Source organism: Falco naumanni, chromosome 2, assembly GCF_017639655.2.
Source record: "Falco naumanni isolate bFalNau1 chromosome 2, bFalNau1.pat, whole genome shotgun sequence".
Lineage (NCBI taxonomy): Eukaryota > Metazoa > Chordata > Aves > Falconiformes > Falconidae > Falco > Falco naumanni.
Window position 1 is genome coordinate 59,550,829 of NC_054055.1, and position 15,625 is coordinate 59,566,453.

Consider the following 15,625-nt stretch of genomic DNA (forward strand, 5'->3'; position numbering starts at 1 on the left):
TCATAAACTAAACCAAATCAAGTCCCCAGAGAATCTCAGCATCTCAGGTGCTTCACCTGGGTGGTGGCAGTTGAAGTAGTACTGCTCCTGGATCCCCACATCTGCTGGAACTGCACTCTAATTTCTGCAAATGTTTCAATGATGACGGCGATGAAAACATTCTGAAAAAAGAACAAGAAAGAATGGCTGACGGAAAGCTCAGCAAGCAGAAAAGAGAAGAAAATTCATTCTAATATGATTTACTTCTCAGACAGGTTTAAAAAGTGATGTTTTTCAGTACCTTAACAAGCCAGGCCAGAAAGAAAATTAATGTGATGAAATAGAAATATGAACGCCATCGGGGAAAACTGTCGATTGCTCGGTACATAAGGAACACCCAGCCTTCCTGAGAAGCAGCTTCGTAAACAGTAAATATGCTTGTGCCTGTCAGAGGAAAAATGAAAATGTTTGGCATTAAGACTCCCTGAAAGTTTTCAATATCAACAAACAATCAGCTTTTCTCTGTCTTATTTTCCTTTTTTCTAAAGGGTATCATGTCTTCTCCTTCAAACAGATGTTTTTCAGGTGCATTTCCATGTTTCTTCCTTTTGCAACTGAATGTGAATTGGTTTTGTATCAGACCAGACTGACTCCCTTCTCTTCCTAGACACATGTGCGTAATCATTTAGATGGGTTCACTGGAAGTGTGTAAATGTCTCCAAAAGCAAAATTTGTCCCATTATGTGACTTCTGCAGCATCCACGAGAAAAGGCAGTTTTAATTAAAACTATCAGGACCAACATTCAGTAAGTAAAAAAAAAAAATCACCATTGATATCAGCAACACTGAGTGAGCAGCAGTACACACAGAAGGTGTCCAACACTACCAAGCACTACAACAAGCTACTTAAGCTACTTGTTAAGCATCTACAACAAGCTACCAAACAATTTTAAAATTCAGGAAGGTAGTCAGGGTGGCTGCATTAACTTACATGTCCTGCCTTAAAAAAGTTAAAAGCATTTTTAGTTGAATTTCCCATATCACTCAGGGGAGCGGGGGAGAAGATCAAAGACAAGTTATGAGGGGTTTATGTTTTATTCAAAATCCACTTTTGAATAAAAGCTATTAAGTCACTCATTTTAAACATAAGATCCAAAGTCATCCTAATGTCTGAGTGATCGCATGCTTCAGTCAGCTCCCCCTTCCTCCTGATCTCTCCAATGAAAGCTTCAAAATATAGACCGTGGTTAGGGCTCCTACGGCATTCTTGTTAGAAGCAGGTTTTTTTGTTCCAAGAAGGAACACAAACTGTGAAATTAAACCGTAAAATCTCACAAACTGCTGTGAAATCATGGAATTGTCCTACAGCCACCTGATAGCTCTGCTCTGCTACTGCTTCGTTTCATGAAACATCCTAGATAAAAAGAGGGAGCATGAGGAGTACTGCCCTTAGCAAAACCATAGCAGCTGCTAGCAAGGTACAGGTAGTAGGCATGAGCCAGCCAATCATCTGATCCTGTTCACAGAGACAGGAGTGGTTCTAGTCAGAAATTCCCAAGTCCAGGAGTTTCCCAAAAATCACACCAGCCTGTAAGGAGCTCTGCACTGCTATTCTCCCACTGAATTTGCAGCATTTACATCCTTTCATCTGCTAACACAGGCAGGATGAACCTGGAAGTGGTTTTGCCTTAGCGAGTCCCTTTTGTGGATAAATGTTCACTGGTAAGAGGAGACGGGGATGAATGTATTTTTTTCTGTATAATCTCGTTCCTTTGATATGTGGGTGTTGAATAGTTAACATGGTTATGGTGGCTAGGCAAAAACGTTAATCCTTTCCCTTAATTTTTCTGGTTATTGGATTCCTTCCTATTTAGTGTACATGGTTCTCAGGACCAAGCGGCAAAAATAAAAATAAAAGAAAAGATAAAATATTCAAGCACAGATGATAGCAACCCCCTTTCTATTTCTTCAGAGAAGACAGTGGTCTTTGTCAATACTAAAATATACATCAGTGATTACTTCATGAGTATTTTGCATTTCAAAAAAATTCATAAAGTAATGGTTCAACTATCTAATATTATACTGTTGCTGATTAAATGATTGAACAAAACAGTGCTGTTGAGGGCAGCCAGAGATTAAGGAAAAAAAAAGGAATCTATTAAAAGTTGCTGGCTAGGGAAGTGTCATTACACATTACCAATGCGAAAGTCACAGTGAAGATTAGTAAAACATGCAAAGTATTTATAACACATACACTGGGCCATCTGCCATTCACAGCAATACTGTGAATGGACAAAAACACACAATTAACGCAACTAAAACAATATGTGTTCGTCTGTGACACTGAAGTAAAGATATGTCTTGCGTATAATTGGTACAGGTGTTCTTAAGGCTATTAGAAAGCAATCACCACTAAGAATATACATTCTTACTTAACGTATGTGACTAGAAGTAATAAAGCTTTCAATACTGATGCCAGGAACCATGCTGTTAACTACCTCTGTAAATACTGTTTCAACTGGATACAGAATAAAGGCATGACAGAAAGGGTTCCAACACCATGAAATATTTTGCTTTCAAAAAGAAGAGTAATTTTTAGTTAACATCTGCCTTATTGCATATTTTTGCTCTTCTAAGGGTTGCATTTATAGACAATCAACAACCAATTCTATTTTTCTGAGCATGTCTTTAATATGACGACAATCTTCCTAAAGCCAATGTGTAAACTATTAAAAAGACTTTTGCTGCAGCATGCTCTGTTTTTTTCACGATGTTCAAAGCTACAGAGAGGGAGGGAAATGATCAAATTTTAAGTGATGGTGGGATACAGCACAAAAAACCACACATGGCAATGCTGTCATGTATGAAACCAAACTTATGCCCTTTAGATAAAATGGAAAAATTCTCCTTTTCCACAGATGTTGGTGTTCTGTCTATCACTGACACTGTTGTCTTCTACTAGGTCAGAAGGCTTAAGTCTGGACCACATGGTGCTAAGAGCCCCATGATTAGGGCATATGAGAGCATAGGACCTCCCGTAGTGTGCGTAAGAAAAGTAGCAATATGGGTGGCAGGGGGAACAAGAGCTTGAAAACTTGCACAATGTGGCTATTCAGATACACAACAGGCCACAGATACTTCAGAGTGTAGTAATATCTTGTTAGCGTCCTGAACTTCAAGATTCATGCAATCTCTCTACAGGCATCAGTGAGCCACTGCAGTCATGAAAAAGCTTTGAACCATGAAGAGGGTTAAACACATGACTATAATGACATTACTCATCAGTTTAGGCAAGCTGGCACGTGTAATGTGCTGAATTTGGAAGTAGAATTTCAACATCTGCATCTAGAATATTGTTAAATGTTAGTAAATAAAAATATCTAGACAATATTTATATTAATTTTCCTATTTGTTTCAGTAGATGGCTATACCTTGGTGGAAAAAAAGCTTAAAGTCATTCAGGAGGAATGTTCTGATGACAACAGAAGTAAAATAAAGGCATATACTTTGAAATTTTTTTGTTTCAGTGCTTTCATTTGAACTTATTTAATGAATTCCACATTTTGATGTTACCATAAAACAACTCCTTTAACCATGCTGATGGTTAACCAAAACAAGGAAGGAAAACATTTCTCAATACACAGATTAAAACTAAATAAATCAATATCATAATCTGCATGAGTCTCAAAAGACTGCTTTTATGCAACCAATAAACACTGTTACCTTTGGAAATGTTTTACAACTACATAGTCATTATCAAAAACAAAAGAAAAAAAAAGCCCAGAAAATGAAAGACTGAGTGAAGTACGGGAGAAGAGACTGAATCTTGCTTAACTTATGTAATATTTTCACTTGCTTCATACCACATAGAAGAAAAGATAACAGAGACAAAGTGTATCCCCAATAATAATGCATGTTTAGGTATATGGGCATGCAGCACTGAAATGCAGGGGGGTTATGTCTTCTTCAATACATGTTTCACCAGATAGGAGGATTAGCCTGACAGGGCATGGAGGAAGTAGCTGCTTTTAACACCTAACTTATTATAACAAAAGAAAATTCTACTCATTTCCACACCTAGTCAGGGAGCAAGGACACCTGTCTTTTCTACAGATGAATAGAGTACCAGGTTAAAAATAATTGTAAGAGGCAGAACACATAGGTGATGATTTTCCACAGGGGAGTGAAGAAAGCTATCATGCCCAAACCCTATCTTTTAAATACCTAATGAATATGGAAAGCATTTATTTAAGAAAAAATCTCAGCTGACAGAAGAACAATAGTATCATTATGCAGGGATGCTAGTGTATTTTCTATTTATGCATATTTCACAAACATACAGGATTTCCTGCTTGTTTCTGGCTTCTGTGACACCACCATGCCCTGTGACATCAGCTCTTGCTATAATCAGCTCATTCTGTGAATGGACATCACGGAAAAGGGAGTGCACTGAATAATGCTGTAATTTTATAACTGCAGAATTAAAGGAGCAGAGATAAAGGTCAGATGGAAAATTCACTAAGTCTGGAAACAGAACGCTTTCCTCCTAACCGTTACATTCTTGCTTCTTGATTCAAAATCCCATAGTATTTGAGGAAGTGAATGAACAGGGTCAAAGTATTGTCCTTTATGAGTAAGTTTGTGCTATGTGATTTGTAGCTACTCCAAGCGAAAAACAAAAAAGGAAAACTAAACTTAAGTATGCCGTTAACTCCAGCATTTTCTGCATGCGTAATCTGTGTTTATTGACTACCCTTGGCTTACCACGTTAGGGTTCTCTCAGTTTTCTTATGGCTGCTGTGAAGCTGCTGAGAAAGAAAATCTACAGGAGAGCCACTTTATGTAAAAAAAGAAGGTCAAAATTTTGGGTTTGTAATTTTTTCTTCTTAATCAGGAATTATTCAGGCAAGTAAAAAAGCATGCGCTGTTACTAAAAGCTTAAAATACTACTACGATCATCCGTAAAATGCCTCAGATGCCAGCCAGTGCCAGGCTCCTTTTCCTTACTTACAAGTAGCCACTAGGTGGCGATCGTGCACCTCGGGCACATCTGGAACATCAGGCAGGGAGGGGCAGCCACCACGGGGAGCGCAGGCTGATAACCGCCCGGTACGCTGGCAAAAGGATTGATTTTTCTATTTCCCGGCAAGACTAAGCAGCCTTCTAGCAGGTGCTGCTGTCTAAATTAACTCTATTTGTGGTGCTGAATACGGAAAGGTAGCCTGCCTTAAGGTGGGTTTGTGAATGTTATGTCCAGAAAGAAATGACCTCTTGCTTACCTATAGAAATTTTATCATCAGCCTTGCTTCTGTCCCTGCTCACTTTCACTGATAAAATCACGAAGCTGAATGTTGCTGCAAGGCACGGATATTCCCACTGAACAGTCATCTTTTAATTTAATTCATATCTTTCAGTATCAGGATGTTTGTAAAACATTGCAATGCAGTCAGGATTTTCCAGCTGTCTTATACTGTTGCTTTAGTGAAAATAGAAGGGAACAAAAATTACCCAGAAATGCAAGGACAAAGTTGTTAGCACTTCTGGGAAGCAGCTGGTAGATACCACTGAAATAAACAAAAAGATCAACCCTCAAACAGCTTCACGGCGTTTCTTCCCTGTCTCTGAGTGAGTGATCCAGTTTATTTTACTCCCCCAAACCAACTTTGCCAGCCAGCAGAAATGAGAAAAAGAAGAAAAGTAAAACATGCCAGTGCTCTGCTCTGCCACTGAAACCTCAGACCCCAGCGCCACTTTCCTTGTGACTGAGCTGTGGAAAAGGCAGCAAAACAGAAACTGTGCAGAGGACTGATTTACAACAGCAGAAAAACCACATTGCCTGTCTGAGCACAGTGTCTTAACCCTTGTTAAGTGTAATGAATCCAAACATACAGTAGTGATGTGTAATTGATTCTTCATTTTAAAAATCTGCTCCCTTACGGGAAGATGAAGCCTTTATGTATGAGAAAAGACTACATACTGAGACTGTACACATACAACCACCAATAAGGAGACAAAGAAACGTCACAAATGTAAGTGCTAAGATCAATGCAATTTGTTTTACAGACTTACTAATGGGAAGACAGAAAGTCAGCCAACTTTCCAAAAAAATGTTGACGGACTTTGTAGCACTGTTCACAAGTATTTTAGAAACTTGCTCACTATTCAGAAGTGTTGTCTTACAATGTCGATGCAGCCATGCTGGCACATGTATTGACTGCACAGGGTAAACAGGAGCATGGTAGTTCATGCTTAGTTACACCATTAGTGTCCCGCATGCGATAGTGCTTGTCCTCCCTGAGGTAATGTTTTATGCTTTAAAAAGAGAAGTCTGTTTTACATTTGTGAACAAGTCCCATGGTATAAACAAAGACCAACATTCTTCAAAATGTCTTTAGGTATGCATATTTATGGATATTTAGCCAGAGTAGCATTTATATTTGTTTTTCTTTAATACTTTTTTGATTAAAATGCTCCTCAGCTAAACGTTCAAAAATAGCTTAGCAAACAGAGGTCCAAAATGTTAGCAGAGCTCTTAAGCTGGCTTTACGTGCATAAATACTGTCTGTTTTTTCCTTTTTGCCATTGCAGGGCTGTAGTGCTAACACACACTCTCTCCTACATCTGCTTTTTTTAAGTGTGTGGCAACTTTACAAAATTTACTGGCAGTTGATGGAAGGAAATACTGAGCTGTGAATTGTTCACACCTCACACACCACTACCTGGAAGCTCTGCAGCACAGTCAACAACTCCCACCTCTCCTTATCCCTCAAGAGTATTTTAAGGACTTGGATCTCTGGGCTTCCATTCTCAACAGAATGGGCAGAGCATCAGGCTGGAGACTGAAAGCAGGACACTGCTATAGCTGTACTTTTCCTAATCAGAGAATCAAACTAATAATACTCACTTTTCAGATCTAGAGACCAAGAATACAGAAATCCCTAGGCTTTGGTTTTAAAAGCAATAAACACTGTGAATATGGGCCTGCCACCACCTCAGTCTTTCCAATGAAACGTCTCTGATTTGAAGTACAGTCATAGTAGAGTAAATGACTGCTACAGTAAATGTTATGACAAAACTGTGTAATACAAAAAAATGTTGAAGAAACTCTATAATTTATATTAACTTACTCCTTTGAAAATAAGCCGTTTTTTTATAGGACTGTTATGTCCTCTTTTAAAATACATTACTATATAGATGCCTTTAAAACCATACAGTAAAACTGACAGTCCAGAAATCAAACATTCAGAAATTCACACAAATCGTTACATTTAAAATTTAATGAACACTTTAAGGGTTATCCTATTAAAAAGATAAACTTAAGGCAGGTTCTTAGTACAGATATTACGTATTTGGGTTGTCATTCAGCCATATATTAAACATCGGGAATGACTGTTAAAATCAAGGCAGTGATGGATCCCTTTGTTAGAGAGAAAACAAAGTATGCAAATCCTTCTTGACACAAGGCATGTAAATTCAGCATTGAATTGCATACACTGTCAATCAAAACACTTGCTGCATCAACTTTCCCAATAGCCATAGACAGAGCAATCTAATTCATTTTAGATGCAGTCATGAAACAGCAAAGCTAGCATACATCATGGAGTCAACTAATTTGCTTAATTAATAAAAAATGTATCTGCTTCGTATGAAAGGAGTATGGAAGAACAAAACCATAAAACACATTCACATAGTTACATTTCTGTATCTAGAGTGACCATGATGATACTTTTCCTGGTTTCGGCTGAAATACAGTTAATTTTTCTTCCTAGTATAGTGCTGTGTTTTGGATTTAGGAGAAAATATTGTTGATAAGACACTGGTGTTTTAGTTGTTGCAGAGCAGGGCTTACACAGAGTCAAGAACTTTTCCGCTTCTCACCCCATCCCACCAGCGAGCAGGCTGGGGGGGCACAAGGGGCTGGGAGGGGGCACAGCCGGGACAGCTGGCCCCAACTGACCAAAGGGACATCCCATACCGTATGGTGTCATGTTCAGCATATAAACAACGGGGAAAGCTGCTGGGGCCACTGCTCAGGAACTGGCTGGGCATCAGTCAGTTAGTGGTGAGCAATTGTTTTGCATTTGCATCACTTGTTTCTCTTGGGTTTTATTTCTCTCTCCTTTTGTTATTTTCCTTTTCATTACAACTTCTTCTATTTTTTAGTTTTATTTTATTTCAATTATTAAATTGTTCTTATCTCAACCAATGAGCTGTCTTAACTTTCACCCTTCTGATTCTCTCCCTCGTCCCACTGCGGGGAGTGGGGAGGAGGGGCGCAGTGAGCCAGCAGCTGCGTGGGGCTTAGTTGCTGGCTGGGGTTAAACCACAATGATATTTTACCCTAAAGCAGAGATAATTAGGCAGCATGACTGTAAGCTTTACCATGAGAGACCATTTCATCAAGTCTTGAGTCTGGTCAGCTAGTATCAACTGTCTTGAAAGCAAGAAAATTGTGGAGTTAGAAAAAATGTACTAACAGAAAAGATGTCGGAGCTTCTAAGAATATACATTAGTGATTCAGCTGAGCAGAAGATTAACTGGGAGACCTGGAATTGCATAAAGATCATAAAATTTTATGCATATTGGGAAATACAGATACTGCCTGACCTAAATGAGGCATTTGCAGTGTGATATTTATATTGGCAAGAACTGAACAATCAGAGAAGTTGAAAAAGTCTTATAGGAAAAAACAGGCTAGCACAGTCCATTAAGAAAAAAAGGATCATGTCCCAAAAGTGCTAAGAAAGACCTTGCAAGTGATTTTCAAACCCGGAAGACCACATCTTATTTGACCTCCACAACAATGTGTTTCCTTATTTCCAGTTGCAGTGCAACCCTTTCATTCTGAAGTTTCAAATGGTCCAATCAATCAGCAACTAAAACCAAAACCCAACAGCACAAATATGTAACAAAGGGAAGAACCTCCTTGACCCAGCAGAGTTTTAAGAGACAGAAGAGGACCGAAGAGAGCTTGACATTCACTTGACAAGAAGCCACACTGGTGACTGTGTGTGGGACGTGGTTGCTCAGTCCGATTATGAGAAATAGCAGGTTAGGTACAGTGGTAGACAGGAAGGTATTCAAGGAGGATATTCCACAGTATATCATTTCAATAGCTTAAGAAAGGTTTTTTGGTTTGTTGGGGGTCTGTGTGTTTGTGGGTTTTTCGTGTTGTTTTGTGTTTTTTTTTTTACTGTAGGGTAGGAGATACAACAGTTTAAGGGAACCCAGACAACCAAAGCTGATGCTCTGCCCTAATGCTTCATTTCAGTTTCATGCAGTTCCTCTGGGCGTCACTTGTGAATTGTAGGCACTTCTTTGAGGATGTGCTCCTTAAAATTAAGAGATCAGCCCCTTCCTCTTCCATGGATAACATTTTCAAAAGCAGTTGCATGAAATTTTATCCCTCCTGCAATCAGTGGTAAAACTGCTGTCATCTTTCATAAGATGTTTTCAAAAATCCCTCCCCAAAGCATCCTAATATAATTTGCTCCAGCTATAGTGTATGTGAACAAGACTTTACTCTTTTCTGTATAAAAGTTTCACCTAAGAACAACGGTAGAAAATCCCAACTAGCAAGACCTGCTGAGTATTCAGTGACCAGGAATAAAGACAGCAGCAACACTTAGCTCAATGTGTTTCTGTAAGAAAAAACCAGACGGTAAAGCTGGCCAAGGAAACATTATAAAACAGACACATGTTAGAAATCTCCTTAGCCTCCACACATCTGAATAACAGGAGCAAATACACAATGCCAAAGGCATCCTAAGAGACTAGTCTAATGGAAGAGACAAAATCTTCCTTTCCTGAATGGGAGAAAGGAGCTCTATGATTGACTGTTACAAGAAAACCCAAGTGACATACTCAGTGACCTGTTAGCTATTAATAAATTAAGTACTCCCCAGTACCTGTTACGTGCCCCTAGAAGTAAAATAATTTACCTACTCTGTTTATGTGAGGCAGAGGTTTGCCCTCTTGCCTGATATGCACAGTTAGGGAGCAGGCAGAGACAGGGAGAAGTGGTTTAGTGTGCTAACAGCTCACTAAACCCCACACCATCTTTGTCAAGTGTATTGTTAATTCAATTTCAGAGATGGCTGTGTTAAGCTAGAGACTCTAAGACCTTCCTCAAACAGCAACACCATCAATGTCTCAGATGAGACAATCTTAAAGATTTCTGATTTTAAAAGAGCTGTGTGTCAAAAGAGAAAGAACCTGATTTTTTGAAATAAAAAAACATACACAGATGTCAGCAAATTAAGACTTTTTTTTTTTTTCCTCTCCTTTAGAAAATGAAAAGTGGAGTTGAAAAGAAAACCAATTTTTGTAACATCTGACTTCTTTTATTCTTGACTGTCTTAAAAGAAAGTGTTTGCATGACCGGAGATCTACTGGTTATCAAAAGAATTCTTGGAAGACTAGCACTAACAGACTAAGCAGCTGGCAGGTTTATTTGGAGATGAAAATCAAAACCTTTGGCAAGAAAAGCTGTATAAACAGCCAGATATTTTTTAGGAGAAAGAATGTTCAAAGTCTTAATACACTCTGTTTAAACCTTGTTTTCAATATTATCTCCTTCTGCAGAAATCCTTTCTGATCTTTCTGTGCTACTGAAAATAGTTCCGCACACCCATAACAGAAATTTCCTGGATTTCTCACTATCAAATCAACGATTTTTTTCTCACATATGCCCTCTCTTTTTTCTCAGCATGAAGTTTACCTGCAAAGATGTCTATTCTTTCTATAGGTGTGTGTCAACTCTGTGCTTTGACTCAAAGCTGCTTTAATTTCTTATAGACCTATGATATTTAACATATTTTTCTTCAAAGTCAAAGCTTTTTGCCAAAGTGGAAAATGTGGCATTTTGTACTGAGCCACATGAACATGTGGTTTGAAAAAAAGTACTGTGCATGATTTGTGCATGAAAAAAAAAAAAAAAAAAAGTTTTGGCATCGCTCAGTGAAGCAATTTCCCAAGAAATACAGATCAGACCTACTCCCAGTATTTTTTTATCAAAGGATGAGCTGAACAACCTCATTTTCCATATGAAAATAATTTCCAGTTGGTGAAATGAAATCAGAGCTTTTAGATCTGAAGGCACAAACAAGTGATATGCATAAATTTGGGGATGACTTTCTGCATGCTATTTACTTCACAGGGACTACCTCTTTGGCTGCTCGTCACCTTCAAAAAAGACCTTTGGAAGTCTATCCACTCTCTTCCATGAAGTCAAAGGGACCTCTAATTATTTACCGCTTACTTAGGAATAAAAGCATACAGACAGTTAGTTATTGCTGGACATCATAAACACAACTTGTGCTTGCAGGTCCTACCATAGCTTGGGTAGAATTTTATATTGTTACATCATGTCCCCATATTTTTCAGAACAGGAAACAAAGTCCTGATTCTAACTTGGAAGCTCTGCCAGCATATTTATATAATATTTTTGAAGATAAAACTATGTTCACAGTTTTTAAATCCCACTGCCCAAAGTCAGGCACGTGAGCTGATGTTCACATAGCTGGATATAGTCTGATTCTTTGAGATGCTGAAGGAGTCAAGTTCAAAATTTTCAGTCCTGGCCTGAATGCTAGTGCTTGAAGCCAAAGGGAATTTTATCATTCCTTTAGTAGAAAAAAAGTTATATTTATAGGTCTGAGATTCTACCACATAAGTCCCCGCAAAACATAAAAGATGTTGGGAAAACAGTATATTTGATCAATATGTTGCTTTCAAAACACTTATTAAATTGCCCGCCACACTAAAAATAAGCTAGAGATTGATATTATAAGGTGTAATCAAGAAAAGAAAGCCACCTGTTTCCAGACCCATCCGTTTTACAGCATCTGGGAGATGGGCTTCTTAAATGAAGACAAATGCAACAGAGAATCTCAAAAAATGTCTGCTTCTGAACCTGACCATGAGGCACACCTGTGGTGCCCTGGCATTAAAACTCTTTCCAGTGACCTTCTTAAAGAACTTGTAAAAGTACCAACTAAATGCTGTTAGCAGGATTCATGTGCTCAGGTCAGAAATAATTGAAATAGATGGGAAACAACTGCTAGCAGGCAATAGTAAGCACTGGAATAACCGAGAGGACTGCAGAATTTGTCTCCCTGGTGCTCTTCAAGAATACATCAGATAAGCATCTATAAGGAATGATGTAAGTAGAGGTCACTCAATCTTGCAGTGGTGAGGCAATGAGCCTGGCCTTCAAAAAGATATCCTTTTGAAGCTTATACTAGTTTTCTCCAATTTTACAGCATTAAAGAATTCTGTAAAGCCAGTACAGCGTCTTATCATTACTAGTTACAAAAGAATAGTATTAACATGCATAAAGTAATCTGTGTTTGTTTAGGCTGCACATAGAGACTAGCTTTCCCAACTACTGCATGTAGATACTACAAAGAAAGAGTTCAGTGTATGAAAAACACCTTACATTACAGTTTTGCCTGGAAAACTGTTGTAGGAGTGATGGTGCAGAGCCAAGTTCTGCTGTTTCTGAACCAGCTAAATCATATACTTCAGCAAAAAGCCCTTTTTTTTTTTCTCCTTCCATAAAGGAAGCATTGATGAGTCATAGATGGTATGTAGATCTAAATTCTGTACAATAATAGATGTAAAGTAACACTGTGAATAAATAAAATGTCACTCAGGACATGTTTTGATGATAATTTAACTCTGTCTGTAATGCTCTGAATACTGTGTTAAAAGCACCACAACCACATGACACAAAGTACTGATTTACTACAATCTGACTCTGCCCCTTACAAAATACCCTTTTTCTGAGGGCTTCACTTTGTACTGAAATGTTGCACACTGCAACTTGTATTGTCTGTCTTCACCTTAACTTGTGCCACAGGAGGTATTGTCCACCCTTCTACCTCCAGCATCGAGTTGGCCCTAAGCTGGTACAGTTTCAGTACCAAGTGCCTCCCTCAGTGACTCTGACAGTAACACATTCATTCATTTACTCTGCCTTGTCCTGATCAGTCTCTACCGCAGGTCTTAACATGTCAAACAACAGCCTGAGTCCAGTGCAAAGCAGCACTTCTGCGAGCACTTATGTAGACAAATAAACAGCTCCTGTTTCTTGGTGTTATCTTCCTATGGATGTGCCTGTACCAAGTGTAGCTCCCTCCAGCCCATACATACCTTCAGCACTACTCCAAATAGGCTCACATTTTCAGCATCTTCCACAGGCTGACATTCCCTCGTGCTATACATACCTTCAATACTGGGTTATAAAATCACATCCCTGGTGGGCTGTGACACCAGGGAAATGCTCACAGGAACCTCAGGCTGAAAAATCCCACATTTCTGAGTTATGTTTTGGGGCCACAGGGGTGACTCGTGGGGTCCAGCGGAGATCAAAACCAACCTCTGTACATACGGAAACACAGCCACTCTGCTCTAGAAGAGACCAGGCTTGAGCAGTGTGAACACAAGTCAGTCTATATCACGTTGCTTGTAGACCAAAGACCAATGCCAAGCAGATGATTTTACCAGCGCAAATCCCACCTTTGACTCAATTCCATAGTTCACACATTTTTACAGTATATGGCTCAGCAGCACTATGCATCAGAAAGATACACAGCCAAATATCTTAAGTGCAAATACAACCTCTGGTAGTAGGAAGTTCCCAAGTTCAGGTTGCCAAAAAATGAAAAAAATCAGGAGGTAAATATCACTAAGCACTTGTCTGTGACCATAAAGAAAGACAAAGCTAATACTGGCATTGAAACAAGTAGCCATGAACATGAGATAGGCTGATTTTAGGCATTTTCTAATTATCAGAGAAATGAAGTCCTGAAAGAGTTTTTCATCGTGTTTTGCCTATTGTGTTCCTAAGTTTTCTAAGTTGGGACTTCATAATTTTATGAACAATGGATATTGCATGGTTTCCTATGGTCACAAGAAGGCGTGGAGAAGAGCATCATCAAGGTGCCTTCCAGCTGAAAACCAATGTTTCATCAGTAAATGTGAAAATAAAGGCCTCAAACAAAACCCTACTAAATCCAATAGAGTCCAGTTGTTTTAAATAACACAGGCTTAATCCTCAAGAAGCAAACAGTACAAAAATATTAGTAATTTAATTTTCATTGGCTTCCTGATGGAGGAAATTTCTAAGAATGTTTTTAATGAATTATACAGGAAGGATTAACGCTCTGTCTGTTCTGGAAGTTCTCAGAATGTGGCTGATTTTCGAAGTACTGCACAACAGCTAGGGGAGGTCATTCTTTGGCACAGAGTCTGGGTTTGTTACAAAATACACGTTTACCCTGCACTGCATTGAAATTCTCCAGTGAAAACTCGGTTCCTAAGTTGTACCTCCTCCATTGCACCTGAGGATACTGTGGACATAGCTGCAATCCTGCATCTGTCTGCAGTAAGTGAATTGCATACAAAATTAACAATATCCTCATATTTTGGTAAAAAATGTTGACTACAGCAGCCCTAACCATTTTAACATTCTAAAACCTGCTGTTAGCATAGTGGGTCAAATCTATTGATGACTCTAACATTTAACAGAAAAGACAGACTGCTTAAGGACCAGAAGGAACTAAACATGCATTTAGAAAAAAAAAAAAAGAAGTCATAGCTCTTGGAGATACCAAGTCTGCACATCCATGAAAGCACGTGGATTTCATAGCACTTCCAAGGAATGAATGAAATCAGAAAGCATCTGGAAAAAGACAAGCTGATGGAGACTAGCTAGTTTGGTATGACATAAAGCATCATATCTGACAAATCTGGCAAAATATTTGAGAAGAGAATAGATAGAAAACAGATAGGTGTGAAGCAACTAACCATCTATGTTGATTAAGTTTAAGACACTTGTGAAACTACTGTAGAGAGCAGGTTAACCACAGTTCAAGTAAATGCACAGTAGAAGCAGCATTCTTCACCGGATAAAAGACCAGGTAAAAGACTGCAAAGACTAATCTGATTGTGAAATAATCATACACGTCTGTTAAATTAATCCTACAAGCTTCCCAGAGCAACTATTCAAAACCAGTATTCTCCCCTGATACTCCAAACTCTTTTCAGAACTTCTCTTTGTGCTCGAACGGCTGCAGCCAATATCCTTAGCTATTTTCAGGGCATTTACCATCTTGCTATGTGAGTATCAGTGATATACATATCCATGGCTATGGTATAATAATGGCAGAATGCTGACTTTTTAAATGGTTTCTGCAGTATGCAATTTCCATTCATTGCTACTACCGCTCCATAAATCACCATTATTGATCCATAGTTCTGTATCAGACATGAAGAACAAAAAGAATCCAGGTTACAGCAGAATCATGATTTTACATGAAATGCAAAAAAAAAAAAAAAAAAAAAAGAAAATGAAAATGAAAACACAGATAGCATTTGTTCTGGAGAAGAAGATTAAGTAGTAATACAACCAAAGCTTTTTTTTTTTGAGATGATGATAGACATATTTAATTGCCACTTAACCTCAGAATCCTAAGTAAAATGCCTAAAACCAGCAGATGAAAAACAAATGTAAGAAAATATTCATATGTAGGCTATAGCAAAGTTGGCTAATACAGAAGGATATGCAAGTAGTATACATACCAGTACAAAACCCATACAAAACCTGCCACAGGCAGGTAATTAGGAGAAAATAATAGCACAG

The 15,625-nt window shown here is 38.4% G+C and overlaps 1 protein-coding gene across 3 annotated transcripts in view; it reads right to left on the reverse strand.

Moving 5' to 3' along the window:
- NALCN (sodium leak channel, non-selective) overlaps nucleotides 1-15,625 on the reverse strand; it is a 249,732-nt gene that overhangs the window by 160,146 nt on the left and 73,961 nt on the right. For all 3 annotated transcript variants that reach the window (XM_040584471.1, XM_040584468.1, XM_040584470.1), the window contains exons 8-9: nucleotides 281-423; nucleotides 57-161 (exon numbers count right to left, since the gene is read on the reverse strand). In XM_040584471.1, the coding sequence (XP_040440405.1) occupies nucleotides 57-161; nucleotides 281-423 (248 nt within the window). The remainder of the gene's footprint in view (nucleotides 1-56; nucleotides 162-280; nucleotides 424-15,625) is intronic.